This window comes from Chlamydomonas reinhardtii, chromosome 11, assembly GCF_000002595.2.
Source record: "Chlamydomonas reinhardtii strain CC-503 cw92 mt+ chromosome 11, whole genome shotgun sequence".
Classification (NCBI taxonomy): Eukaryota; Viridiplantae; Chlorophyta; class Chlorophyceae; order Chlamydomonadales; family Chlamydomonadaceae; genus Chlamydomonas; species Chlamydomonas reinhardtii.
Genome location: NC_057014.1, coordinates 2761002 through 2773484, shown reverse-complemented (window position 1 = coordinate 2773484; position 12483 = coordinate 2761002). Strand labels below are relative to the sequence as shown.

The following is a 12483-nucleotide window of genomic DNA, read 5'->3' as shown; positions in this document are numbered from 1 at the left end:
GTAACCCAGGGGGGGTACTTGAATCCGGTCTGCATTTCTATCCTTACAGGCCATGAGCATTGGTCAGTCTGGCTCCAGTCCGACTCACCTCAAGAATGCACGTATCTTTGGCGTTTTGCCTTGTGGCAGTGCTCGACGCAACCCCTCACACATGCACGCGTGGCAATGAATTTATGTGCCGCGCGCAAGCCGCTTGGCCACCCAGGCGACCCCGCATTCGTGTGTGTGTATGTGCAACGGCACGCATTGCAGGCTGCTCTAGGTCGGGCGCTGCCACCGCCCCTACACCGATTCAATAACGACTTCTGTAACACACATAAACCCACATTCTCATGCACTGTGAGCTACATTCGCGCGACACCAAATCCATGCCGCATTGCGCCTATCCCCGGACACGCGGCCCCATCACACAACCTCCTCCCTGACAGGCCCGCCTTTTGACTTCAGCTACCAACAGCACATTGTGATTGGCGCGCGCGGGTGCTTTACGAATGACGAGTTCCACGCCAATCATGGCGCTGACATCCTATACAGAACAGCCTCTCAGGCCTGCTTCAGCGTTGCCCATCGGCACTGGGCGGCGGCGAACGCGAAGGCACGTGGCATGGGTGGTGCCGCGGGCAGCGCACACCAAATCCCATCGCCCGCCTGCGTCTGCCTGTGCCCCGCCGCAACACGCAACCAGCGGGTCCGACTTGCGCGCAGCGTCAGTCCACCACGCGGGACCGCCGCACTGCAAGCACGGCGCCGTGCCACTGCCCCTCCTCGTGACAAACCCACAGCTGGCTCCGCAACTCGCTGCTGCTCCACATGTTGGTCGCCGCCGCCACAGTTGCCGTATTGATGCCGGTGGCGCGTTGCCGTACTGATGCCGGTGGCGCGTTGCATCGGCTCCGGCAAATCATGCCGCAAGCTGCGCGACAGGCCGAGCCGTGCAGCCCCGCCGGCCGCGCCCGACGGGACGCCGCTCCACCGCTCCCCCGAGGGCCCTCTCCACTCGCCCACGGCTCCTCTCCTCTCAATCACGCCGCCGCGGCGGCCCTCTTACCCCTGCCCTCTGCCGCCTCCGCATGCCTCTCCTCCCCTCCTTCCCAGCCGCCCTCCGCCAGGCCACCTAGGCGGTGGCGCCGTGGTCGCAGGCGTACAGCGCCTGGCGCGCGTAGAAGCGCACGTCCATGTCGCCGTCCTCGCACAGCTCCAGCAGCACGGGGCGGATCGAGCTCTCCAGCACCGGCCGCGGGACCAGGGTCGCCAGCTTCTCCATGATCTTGGCCACGTTGAACTTGACGTTGGGCACCTGCGGCAGGGAGTTGCGAGGAAGCCGGGGGGTCGGGAGTTGGGTGGGCAGCGAGGACATTAAGATCAGTCGAAGCGACCGTGGCGGCGGCTGTGGCTGAGCAAAAATGTGTATGACTGCGGAGCACGTGTTAAGGATGCAGACCCGCGTATGCGTCCACGTGCCGAGCACACCCGGCCGTCCCAGCCCAGCCACGTCTCCCCGTCAACTCCTGTGATTCTACACGCATGCGCAGCCGCCCCCCCCCCCCCGACCCAACCGCCGCCCCTGCTACCCCTCCCCACCTTGTCCTTGGCGGCGGTGGTGATGACTGGCAGCATCAGGTTGCACAACACGTCCTGGCTCACGATGGTGGCCAGCATGGACAGCGCCACCAGCACCGTCATGCGGTACAGGTAGTGTGGGTTCTTGATCAGGCCCAGCACGTGCGGCACAAGGTGGTCGCGAGCCCACTCGGCACCGAACTCGCCCGCCACCTTCTGCAGCGTGCGCGCGCCCGCCTCGCGGATGGACGCCACCTACGTGGAGCAGTGGTGAAGAATGGGCGGGGGCACAGGTGGGGAGGCGGTATGCGGTGCAGCACGTTTGCGGGCAGCGCGGGGAGTGGCATGCCCCGGCGCGAGGCCGAGACCAAGCCAGCCGCAAGACGCGTCGCCGGTGTCGCTGCAGCGCCCAGGAGCACGCTCAAATCCTGACTCAGCCACGGAACCGGATGGCCTGCAACGGATGGCCTGCAACCTTGCTCCTACATCAATGCCTCCGCCCCGCCAGTTCATGTCGGCCCTGGCTGCCGCCTCCGCCCTGCTCCTTGTTCCAAAATAAGTTGAGCCCCGCTCCAGCCACAACCCTCCCTCTTCGCCAACAGAGCCCCGCACCACCACCATCGCTACCCACAGCACCGTCCGCGCTTACTTCCCCTCCAACCCCCAAACCACACGCCCCAGGTGCCCTCCCCCACCAAGCACGAAACCCCCAGCCCCTCCCTGCTCGCCGCCGCTCGCCGCCTCTCGCACCTGGTCCTCCAGGCTCTTCATGCACTGCGGCCCCAGCTTCTCCTGGAAGAACTCCGCGCCCAGCTGGCTGGCCAGCAGCGGGATGTGCTCCACAATGGCCAGCCGCACGCGCCAGTGCTTGTCCTCCGCCAGCTCCTCAATGGCGGGCAGCAGGCTCTGAGCCAGCAGGTCGATGCCAATCACCTGGTTCACCTGCAGGGTGGGCGGCAGCAACGTGCGGGCGTGTGAGCGAGTGCGGGCGTGAGGGCGCTGGAGGTGTGGGAGGAAGGGTGCCCCCGGCAGCAGGGCTGTGCGAGGCGGGCGGGCGAGTATGACGCCAGCTGCTGGCACGGCTGCATTTCTACCCGTAACACACTCCGGCACTCGCGGTGGCATGGCTCGGGTTGCCCACACTCGACAGAAAACGGGCCTTAATAAATACATGCCGCCTGGCGCACGCCATTAGCTGTCAAGTCGCCCGCACCCTTAAAGCCACACGAGCGCCCCCGTTCATCGCACCGCTCGTTCACAATCGCGCGCGCTTTAGCATGCCGACACCTATTCCCTAATCCCGCCGTCTAAAACCCCTGTACCTGCACCCGCCCCGGCCCACACACTCGCCACCCCTCCTGGTCGCTCCTGCACTCCGCTCCTCCGCGGCGCACCTGGTCCAGCTTGCTGATGACATTCAACCGCACGTCGGGGTACACGTCCTTCAGCAGAGTCAGGAAGATGGGCACCAGGTGCTCAATGGTGAGCGCCTTCCCAAGCGTGGGCGCCATCTCCATGACCACGCCCGCCAGCGCCGCGCGCACGTACTGGCTGCTGTCCATGCTGAGCTCGCGCACGCAGGGGATGACGCTGGTCACGATCTGCTGCGGCGTGAGCAGCTTGGAGAACGCGGCCACCTTGCCCGCGGCGGCCACGCGCACCTCCGCCTCGCTGTCCCGCAGCAGCCGCACGAAGTTGGGCGTGAGCTCGATCCTGCCGGGGACAAGAGAACCGCTGACGTGAGCGCGCGGGCCGTGAGGTTTGCACGCTGCTCGGGCTAGGGGCCCAAGCCCAGCCCAACCCCGGCTGATGCCCATGCACGTCACCTGCTTTCCACTTATTATCAGAATTAGTTGATGTGTCGTATTCTGACCGCTCCGTCGGCCCAGCCGTACGGCCGGCCGCGACCTGGTCGCGCGGAGCTGCAACATGCGGCATGCTCGGCACGCAAACTCTTGACCCCGCCGCCCACCCCATCCCGTCTCGCGTGAAGCTGCACTCTTACCGGGTCACATCCGGGCCCAGCACCTCGCAAAGCTGCACCAGCTGCTGCGCGACATTGTAGCGAACGCGCCAAGACTTGTCCTGCGAGCAGCAAGTTGTGGGGTGTCAGGCAAGCGTCATGAGCAATGGAAAGCACAACGAATGCCATGTGTGCAATCACCCGGGCCAACAGGCCCTTTCTTGCCTGCGCAAACTTGTGAATAATGGGCAGGAGCATAGTCGTCGCCTCCGCCTGGCCGAGAGCCTGAGCGAATGCCCCACAGCTCTCAACCGCCAGTAGGCGGACGGAGTCTTGGTCTGCGAGCATCGACAGAAAGGCCAAATGTGAGCGCGCATGCTCCAAGACACCTCCAAGCTCGACCGCTTACCGTCCTGCGTCAGATCCGTGAAGAGCGGCATGAGCTCCCGGCTCACGTACTCCCGCTCCACCACCTTGGCGAACGCGCCCAGCTTTTGGGCGGCCGCGCGGCGCACCATGGGCGTCTCATCTCGGCAGAGCTGCGAGTACAGCTGCCGCAGCTCTGCCTTGAGCATGGGCGTGCATCGCGGATACGCTGTTGCGAACAGGCCGCATGCCGAGACGCGAGACGTGAACCAGTCCCCGGAGCCCAGCCGCTGCAGGGGACACACCAAAAGCCCTCAGTCTTCCAAGCCTCCAGCAACCGCATGCAACAGATCATTCTTACCTTGATGATGGGAACGAAGTGCTCGCATGTGTGGCTGTCGGGCATGTTCGAGCCTACTTTGCTGAGAGACTCCACCGCCTTGTCCCGGACCACCGTCTCCTCCACCGTCGACAGCGTCTCCAGCAGGGGCAGCAAGAGGTAGGCATACTGCGGCCCGCCCACGTAGGGCACGAAGTTCCCCAGCTGCTCCGCCTGGGCTAGCAGGACCTCGTCCTCATCGTCCACATTGTCGCTAAGGAACGGAATGAGCTCTGCCCGTGTCCGCTCCTCGCCCAGAGCCTGCGCTATAAGCCCCAGACGGCTGATGGAATTGAGTCGCCGAAGCGGCTCATCGCTCTTGAGCTCGTCTCTGCATCCAGAACGCCAACAACATGATCAGCACCGGCTCGCCCAGAGCCTCGGCAGCCTAATTTGGTATCACAACGGCATTCTCACATGAGGATGGCAATAGGCAGCAGGCTGTCATCTGCCGCCATGGCTCCCGCGCAGCGTTCAACAGCGTCTCAGTCCGCGCTAAGTGCGTGAAAAATGCTAACGCATGTCCAGGTGTAAATAAGTGTCTATTCTAAGAAGGTCGCAGTAGTTACAGCGAAAAGCAGGGTGAGAGTGCAGCCTGGGGACAAACTCGGACTCGGCGCCCATGCCGCGCGCTCAAGCCCAGCTGGCTGACCAAGCGAAAGATGATCCGGCAAAGCGCAACACATATAGTTTCGTGCATTCAACTATGTCATCTGCAGAGCCCAGGAGCCGTGCCTGTAGGGCTGCTTTTCGTCGCGCATTCGCGGCAGGCGAGCTTTAACTCTCCACGACATTCACCAGCCGAGTAAATACTATAACAGAACCTACATTATTGCAGAAGAATAGCCCCTGCAGTGCAGCGGAGTGACCCAGGGTTTCCACACTCAGAACCCCGCCGCAGCCCCAGGCGAGACCCCCGAGCCCCCGACTGCCCGCCTGCTGGTGCTCACCTGAAATCCACACTCGCACCATGACGGAGGAGCGACGCGTAGACTTAGTCCGCCTGCCTGCGTAAGTTCGAGAGCGAAAGCTACCGTATACGGGATGTGTTGCGTGGTGCGTGATGCACTAGTTACGTCCCTGGTGCTGGTCGGCCCGTCACTCGACCGCACAGCCTGCTGCATTTCCCTTCAGCCACCAGCTCGCCATGCCATCAACACCTTCACTTTACGCATTTACTGCTGCTCATATAGTCACTCAACCACCGCTCCCATGCAGCGCAAGGCTACTGCCTGCAGAACCCATTCAGCACAGCCTCCCACCCACCCATCCAAACCGCTACCCACACCGTCAACTCCCAACCTCCCAACCTCCCGACCCATCCCTTTGAACAACCACAGGGAGGAGCGGTACTTTGAGCGCGATGCGGTGCTGGGCCGTGACGCAGCCTCCGTGTTCCCCACCCGCGCCAAGGAGATTGCAGAGGGCGGCGGCGGCGGGCTGGATGTCGAGTCCATTAAGGAGGCGCTGGGGGCGCGCAAGTTCATTTCCGAGACTGAGGTAATCGGGGCTATGGGGCTAGGGGCTTTGGTCTAGGGGCTCTTGGCGCCGTGCTCCAGGCGCTGGGTTGGGCTAAGGGCCCGGGCCTCCTATTATCGACGGTGCTTAGCAATGCTCCGAGCTGGGATCTGTCGGAGGCGTCTAGGCATGGCGCGGGGTACGGGGCCCGGCGGGCTAGATCTGTCGACGTCCTCGGCAGCGGCGGCAGTGGGGCTTTGGGGGCTCTGAGGTGGGGGGTTGTCGCCCGTGCCACAGCCGGAGACCCCACGTGCACGTACCCCAATCGTGCCCGCAACGTGCGGGCCGCAGCACCCTGCCGCCACCGCCCCGCTCCTGCCGCCCGCTCCCCCCACCTCGCCACCGCCACCGCCTCTCTTATCGCTGGCTGCGCGCCACCCCCGCCCCCTTACAACCCCCACCGCCTGCTGCTTGTTTCCACTGCTTGTGTTCCCACACCCCAGTTTCCCAGCACCTGCCACTGCCATACCACTGCCGCCTGCCTCCTGCCACCTGCCCTGCCACTGCCACCTGCCACCTGCCACTGCCGTGCAGCTGGAAAGCATTCGCACCACGCGTGGCGCCACCGCTGACGACGGCGCAGTGGCAGCGGACAAGCCGCTGGCGGAGATCCTCAGGGAGCGCAAGGTGGGGCCGGGGGCGAATTTTGTTATGCATTTTGGTGTTTAAAGAAACACACAAGCGGACAAGAGCGGTCTACCGGATGCCCGGCTCCCGGCCCGACAACCTGCCGCCAAAATTGCACGGCACAGGCTGCCAAGGATGCGGAGCATGAGGACAAATGGAAGCAAATGAAGGTGTGTGAGGTCGGGCGGCGTGCGGTGTACGGTGGGTGCCGGACCGGTAAGGACTCCGCAACGGGGGCAATGGAACTCACAACACCGACCGACCAGGGCTCAGAAATAGAGGGGGGAGATGACAGGCGTGATTGGCTACACGTCGGCGGTGATAAGCAGGCAGGGGAGGGGCGAGGTCCTTTGGAACAGTTGAGACGTGTGAGGCACGTGCTTGCGTGCGTGATACAGAGCACACCGGAAGAGAACACGCAAGGCTTGCGTGTGTACAATGACATTTACATGTATGTATTGTATGCTACTTTTAGGTGGGTAAGAACCGACCTCTGGACCCTGATGAGCTGATGTTCCTGGATGCGGTGGCGGAGGCGGAGGCGGCGCGGGAGAAGGCCTGGAGCGAGCTGGAGAGAGCCGAGCTGGAGGCGTTCAAGGCGGTGAGGCGGGAGCGGGAGTGGGGTGCGGGGGTTGGGGGAGGGGAAGTGCGTGGGGGGTGGGATTTACGTGGTTTCACCATTACCAAAAAGAGACCACAATGGTTGACGGAGCTGCTGAAGGGCGATGCCACGACGGCTCAAGGTCGCGACGGGGGTTCAAGCTGCGATGGACAAAGCTGCTAACGGGATGGCCCAGGATCCACGCATGTCCTTGTCAAGGCCGCTTTAACGCAGAGTATGAGAATGTAAAATGCATGCAGTAAGCCATGTGTGCGGCCTGGGAACTTGTGCACAGCGGGGGGTTGGAATGGCGACCTGCGTGACCCCTTTTGATTTTTTGTTGTTGGTGGTGGGACTCGCCTGCCTCCTGCCGTCGGCGAACAGGCAGTGCGGGAGCGGGGCTCGGAGGCGCCCGCCACTGCGGACGCGGCGGCGGCGGCGACGACAGGCACGGCGGGCGGGGCATCGGGGGCCTCGGCGTCGCCGCGGGGGGCGGGTGGCGCGGCGGCGGTGGCGCGGCCAGTGGTGCCGATGAAGGTGCGTGCGTGCCGCGTTGGTTGTGATGGAGGGGGGCGGTCGTTGCCCGCCTTCAGGACCCCGACGGGCTGCTGCACGGCGTCACAGCGACAGTCACTCGTGTGCGTCCCCCCCCCCCCGATTGCTTATCGTCCACCATTTCCTTAGCTATCATGAATGTAACCCGACACCACACACACATACACACACCATCCAGTCCTTTTCTGATACGAGGCGAGTTTGTTTGACTTGTTTTGGTGTCGGCGACCTCTGTGGGTTTGTCGTGATCAAGCATATAGGGCAAGGGCCAGCACACGTTGTAGCCGTAACCCTTCCATGCCTTTGTTCTTTGCTTCCTCGTGGGATTGGTGCAAAGCAGCCGCTCACACGGATACGGCGCCCCACGGTCCCTCTCCATAGGTGGGTGTGCCCTCCGTGGTAGCGGCCGCCGTGCTGGCCGCACCCAAGCCCCTGATCAAGCCACTGGTGAAGATCAAACCCAAGGTGCGACGTATGGGTCGGGATGAGGCAAGGGCAGCAGCAGGCGCGTGGGCGTTGCGGTGGCCGATCCTGACCGTGCCGCGATCACAAATTGTTGATGCCAACTCGCGTCGTGCCTACTTCGGTCCCCTCCACCGCGACGCGCAGGCTGCAAGCAATGCCACGCCAGCAGCCGGAGCGGCAGTGACGGCCACGGCCGGGAGAGGCGGTGCGGACGGGGCTGCCGACGAGCCGCCGGCGAAGCGCGTGAGGGCCGAGGACGAGGGCGAGGACACGGGCGGCGCTGGCGACAACGGCAACGGCGGTGGCAGCATCAAGTCGCCGAGTGGCGGGTCGGCAGCGGGCGGGGGCCTGGCAGGGTTGCTTGGGGGATACGGGTCGGACGAGGAGGACGAGGATTGAGCCGTGGAGCTGTTGTGTGTCCCAGTGCGTCCCAGTGCGTCTCAGTGTTGGTAATGCGATTGGTGGGAAGCAACGATTGGGGCACGCGATGCAGGAGGGGATGCAGACATGGGTTTGAGCAGCGGAAGCATTAGAGCAGCACTAGCAGCAGCAGGATGTGCGGGCTGTAGGACGTAGCTGGCTGGCTGGCGGCCCCGACCGGTGCTGGGTTAGACTCCGTCTTTCGAACTGGCTTCACGAGGGGGCATGCGTGCGGCTGGGAAGGGCAAGGAGGGTGGTGGCGAGCGTCAAATCTCAACAGCAACTCATCTGACGCTGGGTCGCGGTGCACATGTGATGTGGTGGCAGCGCCGCAGCGGCAGTGGTAGTGGCAGTGGCAGTGGCAGAGCATTATGGCAGAGCATTACCGAAGTGCATACGGCAACTTGCTTGGCTTGAACGGGCATGAGTGGCACTAGGGTGCGGAGGAACGCGCAGCTGTGTGGGCACCAAAAAAAGGCGCGCCTTGCCTTGCCTCAGTGACCTTGTCGGGAGTCTGGTAGGCTGCCGCGGCCGTGTGTCCGCCATCCCGGGTCCTTACATACGGCACGAACCGGAAGCAACTACATACTGTAACGCTGCGATCGCGTCATAAGGAGTGACTGGAACAGGCCTGTGTATGTATGGCGCAATCATAGGGACGCCATGTGGGCACGGGGCACCACACGCATATTGACGTGCGTTGCGGAACTGATGCGTACGTAGACCAGAGCGGAATGGATGGGGTTAGGCTATCGACGTGCTTGAAAAAAACGCTACACAGACAAACAAGCGAATATGACTGTATTCTAGACATCCTGCTGGCTGGGAGCCTGGGAGCCTGGCTCCCGCGCCCCCTACGCTGGTCCTTCTGCGCGTCCCGCCCTCTGCCGCCCTGCCGTCCTGCCGGTCTGTGCGTGCGCATGAGCTGCAGCGCACGCACTCCTGGCGCCCACACACCGCGACGCTGGGGAATAAGGGTCCAGAGGCGGGCCGTGGGGCCGGCTGGCGAAGGTAAGGCGGGCGGGGCTGCAGCATTGTTGGGACAGGTCTATTGGGCACGCGGTGCATTGGGCCCATGGGCCCTCCCTCCCGTCTTCCCTTGTACTCCTTCCTGCCTTCCCACCCCTCCCTCCTGCCTACCCGCCCTCCCTCCCGCCTTCCCTTGTACTCGGTGCAGCCGTGCAGGCAATAGCAAAACATCCCCTTGCAGCAACATCCTCCCCCGGGAAAGCCAGCCCCCGCATGGGCGTTAGAGCAGGTTCGAACTGGAAGAGGTACAACATATATATATTACACATGTGTGTTACGTATATCACCGGGGCCTGTAAGCCCTGAGAGTATATGTACAGACGAAGGCCGCCACGCTTGCGTGTCGAGTTGCCACCTCACCGATCAGCGACCACAGCTACACACGCTGCCTGTGCCGATTAGCTCGGTCGCCACTGCCGCAGCCTGCCGCGGCGCACATCGCCGTTTCAAGCGCAGCTGACACTCTCGCCAAGCCGCCCGCGTCATTGCCTCACAACTTACCTACCAGAGTTCCATTCACAGTGCATATATATACGCATGTTTTACGTACTCAGCCAAACCGACCAGCGCAATGTACAAACACACGCACGTCGTGCGCGCACTTGTGATCACACACACTCTGTCCAGCAGTCTCCACAAAGCAAGGCCCCATGGATCAATCAAGCCACATTTAGCAGCTCCCGGAGACAGCACCCACCGGAGGAGGCGGCCCGGTCACGTGTGTGTATGCCCACAATAAAGTAATGTGCGCGCGTCTCATCGGGGCAGAGCATTACAAGCAGCGCTGTACGTGCATGCGAGTGCGACAGTGCGACTGAAGGACTGGCGTAAGACTGAGACGCCTAACTAGGCGTCAGCGAACTGCCAGGAGGCGGTGGGGGCCCAGGTAGCTAGCGTGCGGGAGGGCTGCGGGTGCGCCTTGCTCTTCCAGGCTTTGTCCAGGGGCACGGTGCGGCCCCTGTGTGCGGTGGCAGGCGCAAGGAGGGAAGGGCACGTGTGTTTTCAGTGCTGTGCGCGTGATGACTGCTACTACTGTTGTCCGCCGCTGGGCTGCCGCAATCCCGGACCTACCGTTATGAATGCCTGCACCGTTATCACCACAGCACCCATGTCAACCTCAATGCCCCTGCCCGCACCGCCACACGCCCATTCCACGCCCCCGCACCGCCCGCCTCCTGCGCCCCCACCCCCGCCCCCGCACCAACCCGCCCTCCCAGCCTTGCTGAACTCTACTCACCGCCCGACACGCATACTTTCCCACACCCCAAACCCGCCCCAACCCGCCAAAACTCACCACAAACCCGCCCAACCCCACCACAAACCCTGCATGTCCCTCCCCCCCACCGCGCCCGCACGCTCCCTCCCACGCCCCCTCCCACCTGCCGTCGCTGATGGCGCGCAGCAGCAGGTCCAGGAAGGACGCCCACACGTCCGGCGCCGCGGCGATGTCACGGTCCAGGTCCGCCTTGCTGGCGCGAGTCACCGCCAGCGTCTTGCCTGTGCGTGGCGGGTTTGCGCGGGTAGGTGGGTGGAGTAGGTGGAAGGGTGGGTGGGTGGGTGGGTCAGTGCGGTAGATTGGCGGCAGGGGCGGTAGGTGCTGTTTGTGAGCTGGTGTTGTGTGCGTGGCTTCGGGTGTGGCTTCGGATGCGACTGGATGAATGCGGGTTGGCCGGGTCAGCAGGTCAGCACCTGTGGCATGTGCGTGATGAGAGGTTGAGTCCACACCGCCCCCCCCACACAGGATGCCTGCCTGACCGGGCACAGTATTAACCTCGGCGCTCCCCTTAAGTACTTGAGCTGTGTGCGTGTTTCCTGGCACGCCAGCCCCGGCAGCACGTGCCCCACGTATGCCCCACGTGTGCCCCACGTGTGCCCCACGTGTGCCTCACCCCCAGCCCGCCACCGACCCAGCGACCCACAGTTCCTCGACCCACCGGTTGCCTTCTCCACGGTCTTAATAGCGTCCTCGTAGGTGAGCACCTCTCCCACCAGGTACACGGTGGCGTTCCTGCGCATGCATTGTTTGCCGCCGGGGTCAGGGTGGGTTGCCAGGTAGGAATGGAGTTGCGGATGGAGGTGCGGATGCAGGCGTGGATGCATATTCAGTTGACATCGGGATGGGTTGAAGCGAGTGGAGCAGGTAGGGACGACGTCGGGTTGTCATGTATGCCAGTGAAACTGCGCTGGCAAGCTAGCTGCGCCGACGACCCCAGCCGACCCCCTTCTACTAACCAGGCAAGTTGGCGTGCCTAACTAGCCAGCGGATTTTAGTGCCGAGTCCGATTTCAATCCTCTCATTTTTATTAGTATCCAGTTTTCTCAACCAACGGAACGTTGCATTAGCAGCAACACTCACTTGGAGGCCGGGTCCAACAGGGCCTCGGCGGTCCAGCGGCCCACGTCCACCAGCGAGGTCAGAGTGAAGGGCTGGGTGGTGTCACCCTGATGATGAAGTCATTCACGTGGGGGTTGCATTCATGATTAGCTAAGAAGATGGTCGACGGCAGGCAATCTTAGATGAGGGGGCGGGATGGGGACGGGGATGGCGCTATTGGTCGGCGATGGTGGGTGGGTGCGTGGCAGGTTCTCCGAGCTCCGGCGCCACACGTCCCAGATCCCAGCCCATCCACGCATCTAGTCCGACCTCCGCACGCCTCCCATGCACCCCACCCATCTTATGTCATGGAGGTCCCCAGCGAACCATTGAACCGGTCTCCAGCCACTCAGCCCGACTACTCCGCCCCCCTCACACCGCCGCCCCTGCCCACACCAGCGCCGCCTGCCGCCCACCGGCGCCCTCCCTCCCCAAGTACCCAACCCTCCCTCCCTCCCCAAGTACCCAACCCTCCCTCCCTCCCTCCCTCCCTCCCTCCCTCCCTCCCTCCCTCCCTCCCTCCCTCCCTCCCTCCCTCCCTCCCTCCCTCCCTCCCTCCCTCCCTCCCTCCCTCCCTCCCTCCCTCCCTCCCTCCCTCCCTCCCTCCCTCCCTCCCTCCCCCGCAC

General features: G+C 63.6%; 3 protein-coding genes across 4 annotated transcripts in view; 1 reads left to right on the top strand and 2 right to left on the bottom strand.

Annotated features, from left to right (window-relative positions):
- Positions 1-31: 31 nt before the first annotated feature.
- CHLRE_11g477300v5 (uncharacterized protein) lies at positions 32-4840 on the bottom strand. Its single transcript, XM_043067651.1, has 9 exons — positions 4686-4840; positions 4251-4599; positions 3933-4179; positions 3749-3861; positions 3566-3645; positions 2955-3273; positions 2311-2502; positions 1582-1815; positions 32-1297 (listed from the first exon to the last, which is right to left on the bottom strand). Exons 1-9 carry the CDS (start codon positions 4724-4726, stop codon positions 1115-1117), a joined length of 1758 nt encoding a protein of 585 aa, XP_042919656.1. The 5' UTR covers positions 4727-4840; the 3' UTR covers positions 32-1114.
- A 100-nt stretch (positions 4841-4940) lies between these two features.
- CHLRE_11g477250v5 (uncharacterized protein) lies at positions 4941-9060 on the top strand. Its single transcript, XM_043067650.1, has 8 exons — positions 4941-5279; positions 5609-5768; positions 6321-6413; positions 6539-6583; positions 6889-7014; positions 7399-7551; positions 7951-8034; positions 8179-9060. The coding sequence occupies exons 1-8, from the start codon at positions 5239-5241 to the stop codon at positions 8431-8433; spliced, it is 957 nt and encodes a 318-aa protein (XP_042919655.1). The 5' UTR covers positions 4941-5238; the 3' UTR covers positions 8434-9060.
- A 670-nt stretch (positions 9061-9730) lies between these two features.
- CHLRE_11g477200v5 (uncharacterized protein) overlaps positions 9731-12483 on the bottom strand; it is a 4870-nt gene continuing 2117 nt past the window's right edge. For both annotated transcript variants that reach the window (XM_043067648.1, XM_043067649.1), the window contains exons 6-9: positions 11840-11925; positions 11418-11491; positions 10863-10980; positions 9731-10441 (exon numbers count right to left, since the gene is read on the bottom strand). In XM_043067648.1, the coding sequence (XP_042919653.1) occupies positions 10330-10441; positions 10863-10980; positions 11418-11491; positions 11840-11925 (390 nt within the window). In that variant the 3' untranslated portion in view covers positions 9731-10329. The remainder of the gene's footprint in view (positions 10442-10862; positions 10981-11417; positions 11492-11839; positions 11926-12483) is intronic.

Excerpts from the sequence above, each read along its gene's own strand:
- CHLRE_11g477300v5 (XM_043067651.1), bottom strand. The coding sequence starts at position 4,726 with ATGGCGGCAGATGACAGCCTGCTGCCTATTGCCATCCTCAT. Across the intron at positions 4,600-4,685 it reads CTGCCTATTGCCATCCTCAT|AGACGAGCTCAAGAGCGATG; the intron begins GTGAGAATGCCG and ends TTCTGGATGCAG. Across the intron at positions 2,503-2,954 it reads TCATCAGCAAGCTGGACCAG|GTGAACCAGGTGATTGGCAT; the intron begins GTGCGCCGCGGA and ends CCCACCCTGCAG.
- CHLRE_11g477250v5 (XM_043067650.1), top strand. The coding sequence starts at position 5,239 with ATGACGGAGGAGCGACGCGTAGACTTAGTCCGCCTGCCTGC. Across the intron at positions 7,015-7,398 it reads AGCTGGAGGCGTTCAAGGCG|GCAGTGCGGGAGCGGGGCTC; the intron begins GTGAGGCGGGAG and ends GTCGGCGAACAG. Across the intron at positions 7,552-7,950 it reads GGCCAGTGGTGCCGATGAAG|GTGGGTGTGCCCTCCGTGGT; the intron begins GTGCGTGCGTGC and ends CCCTCTCCATAG.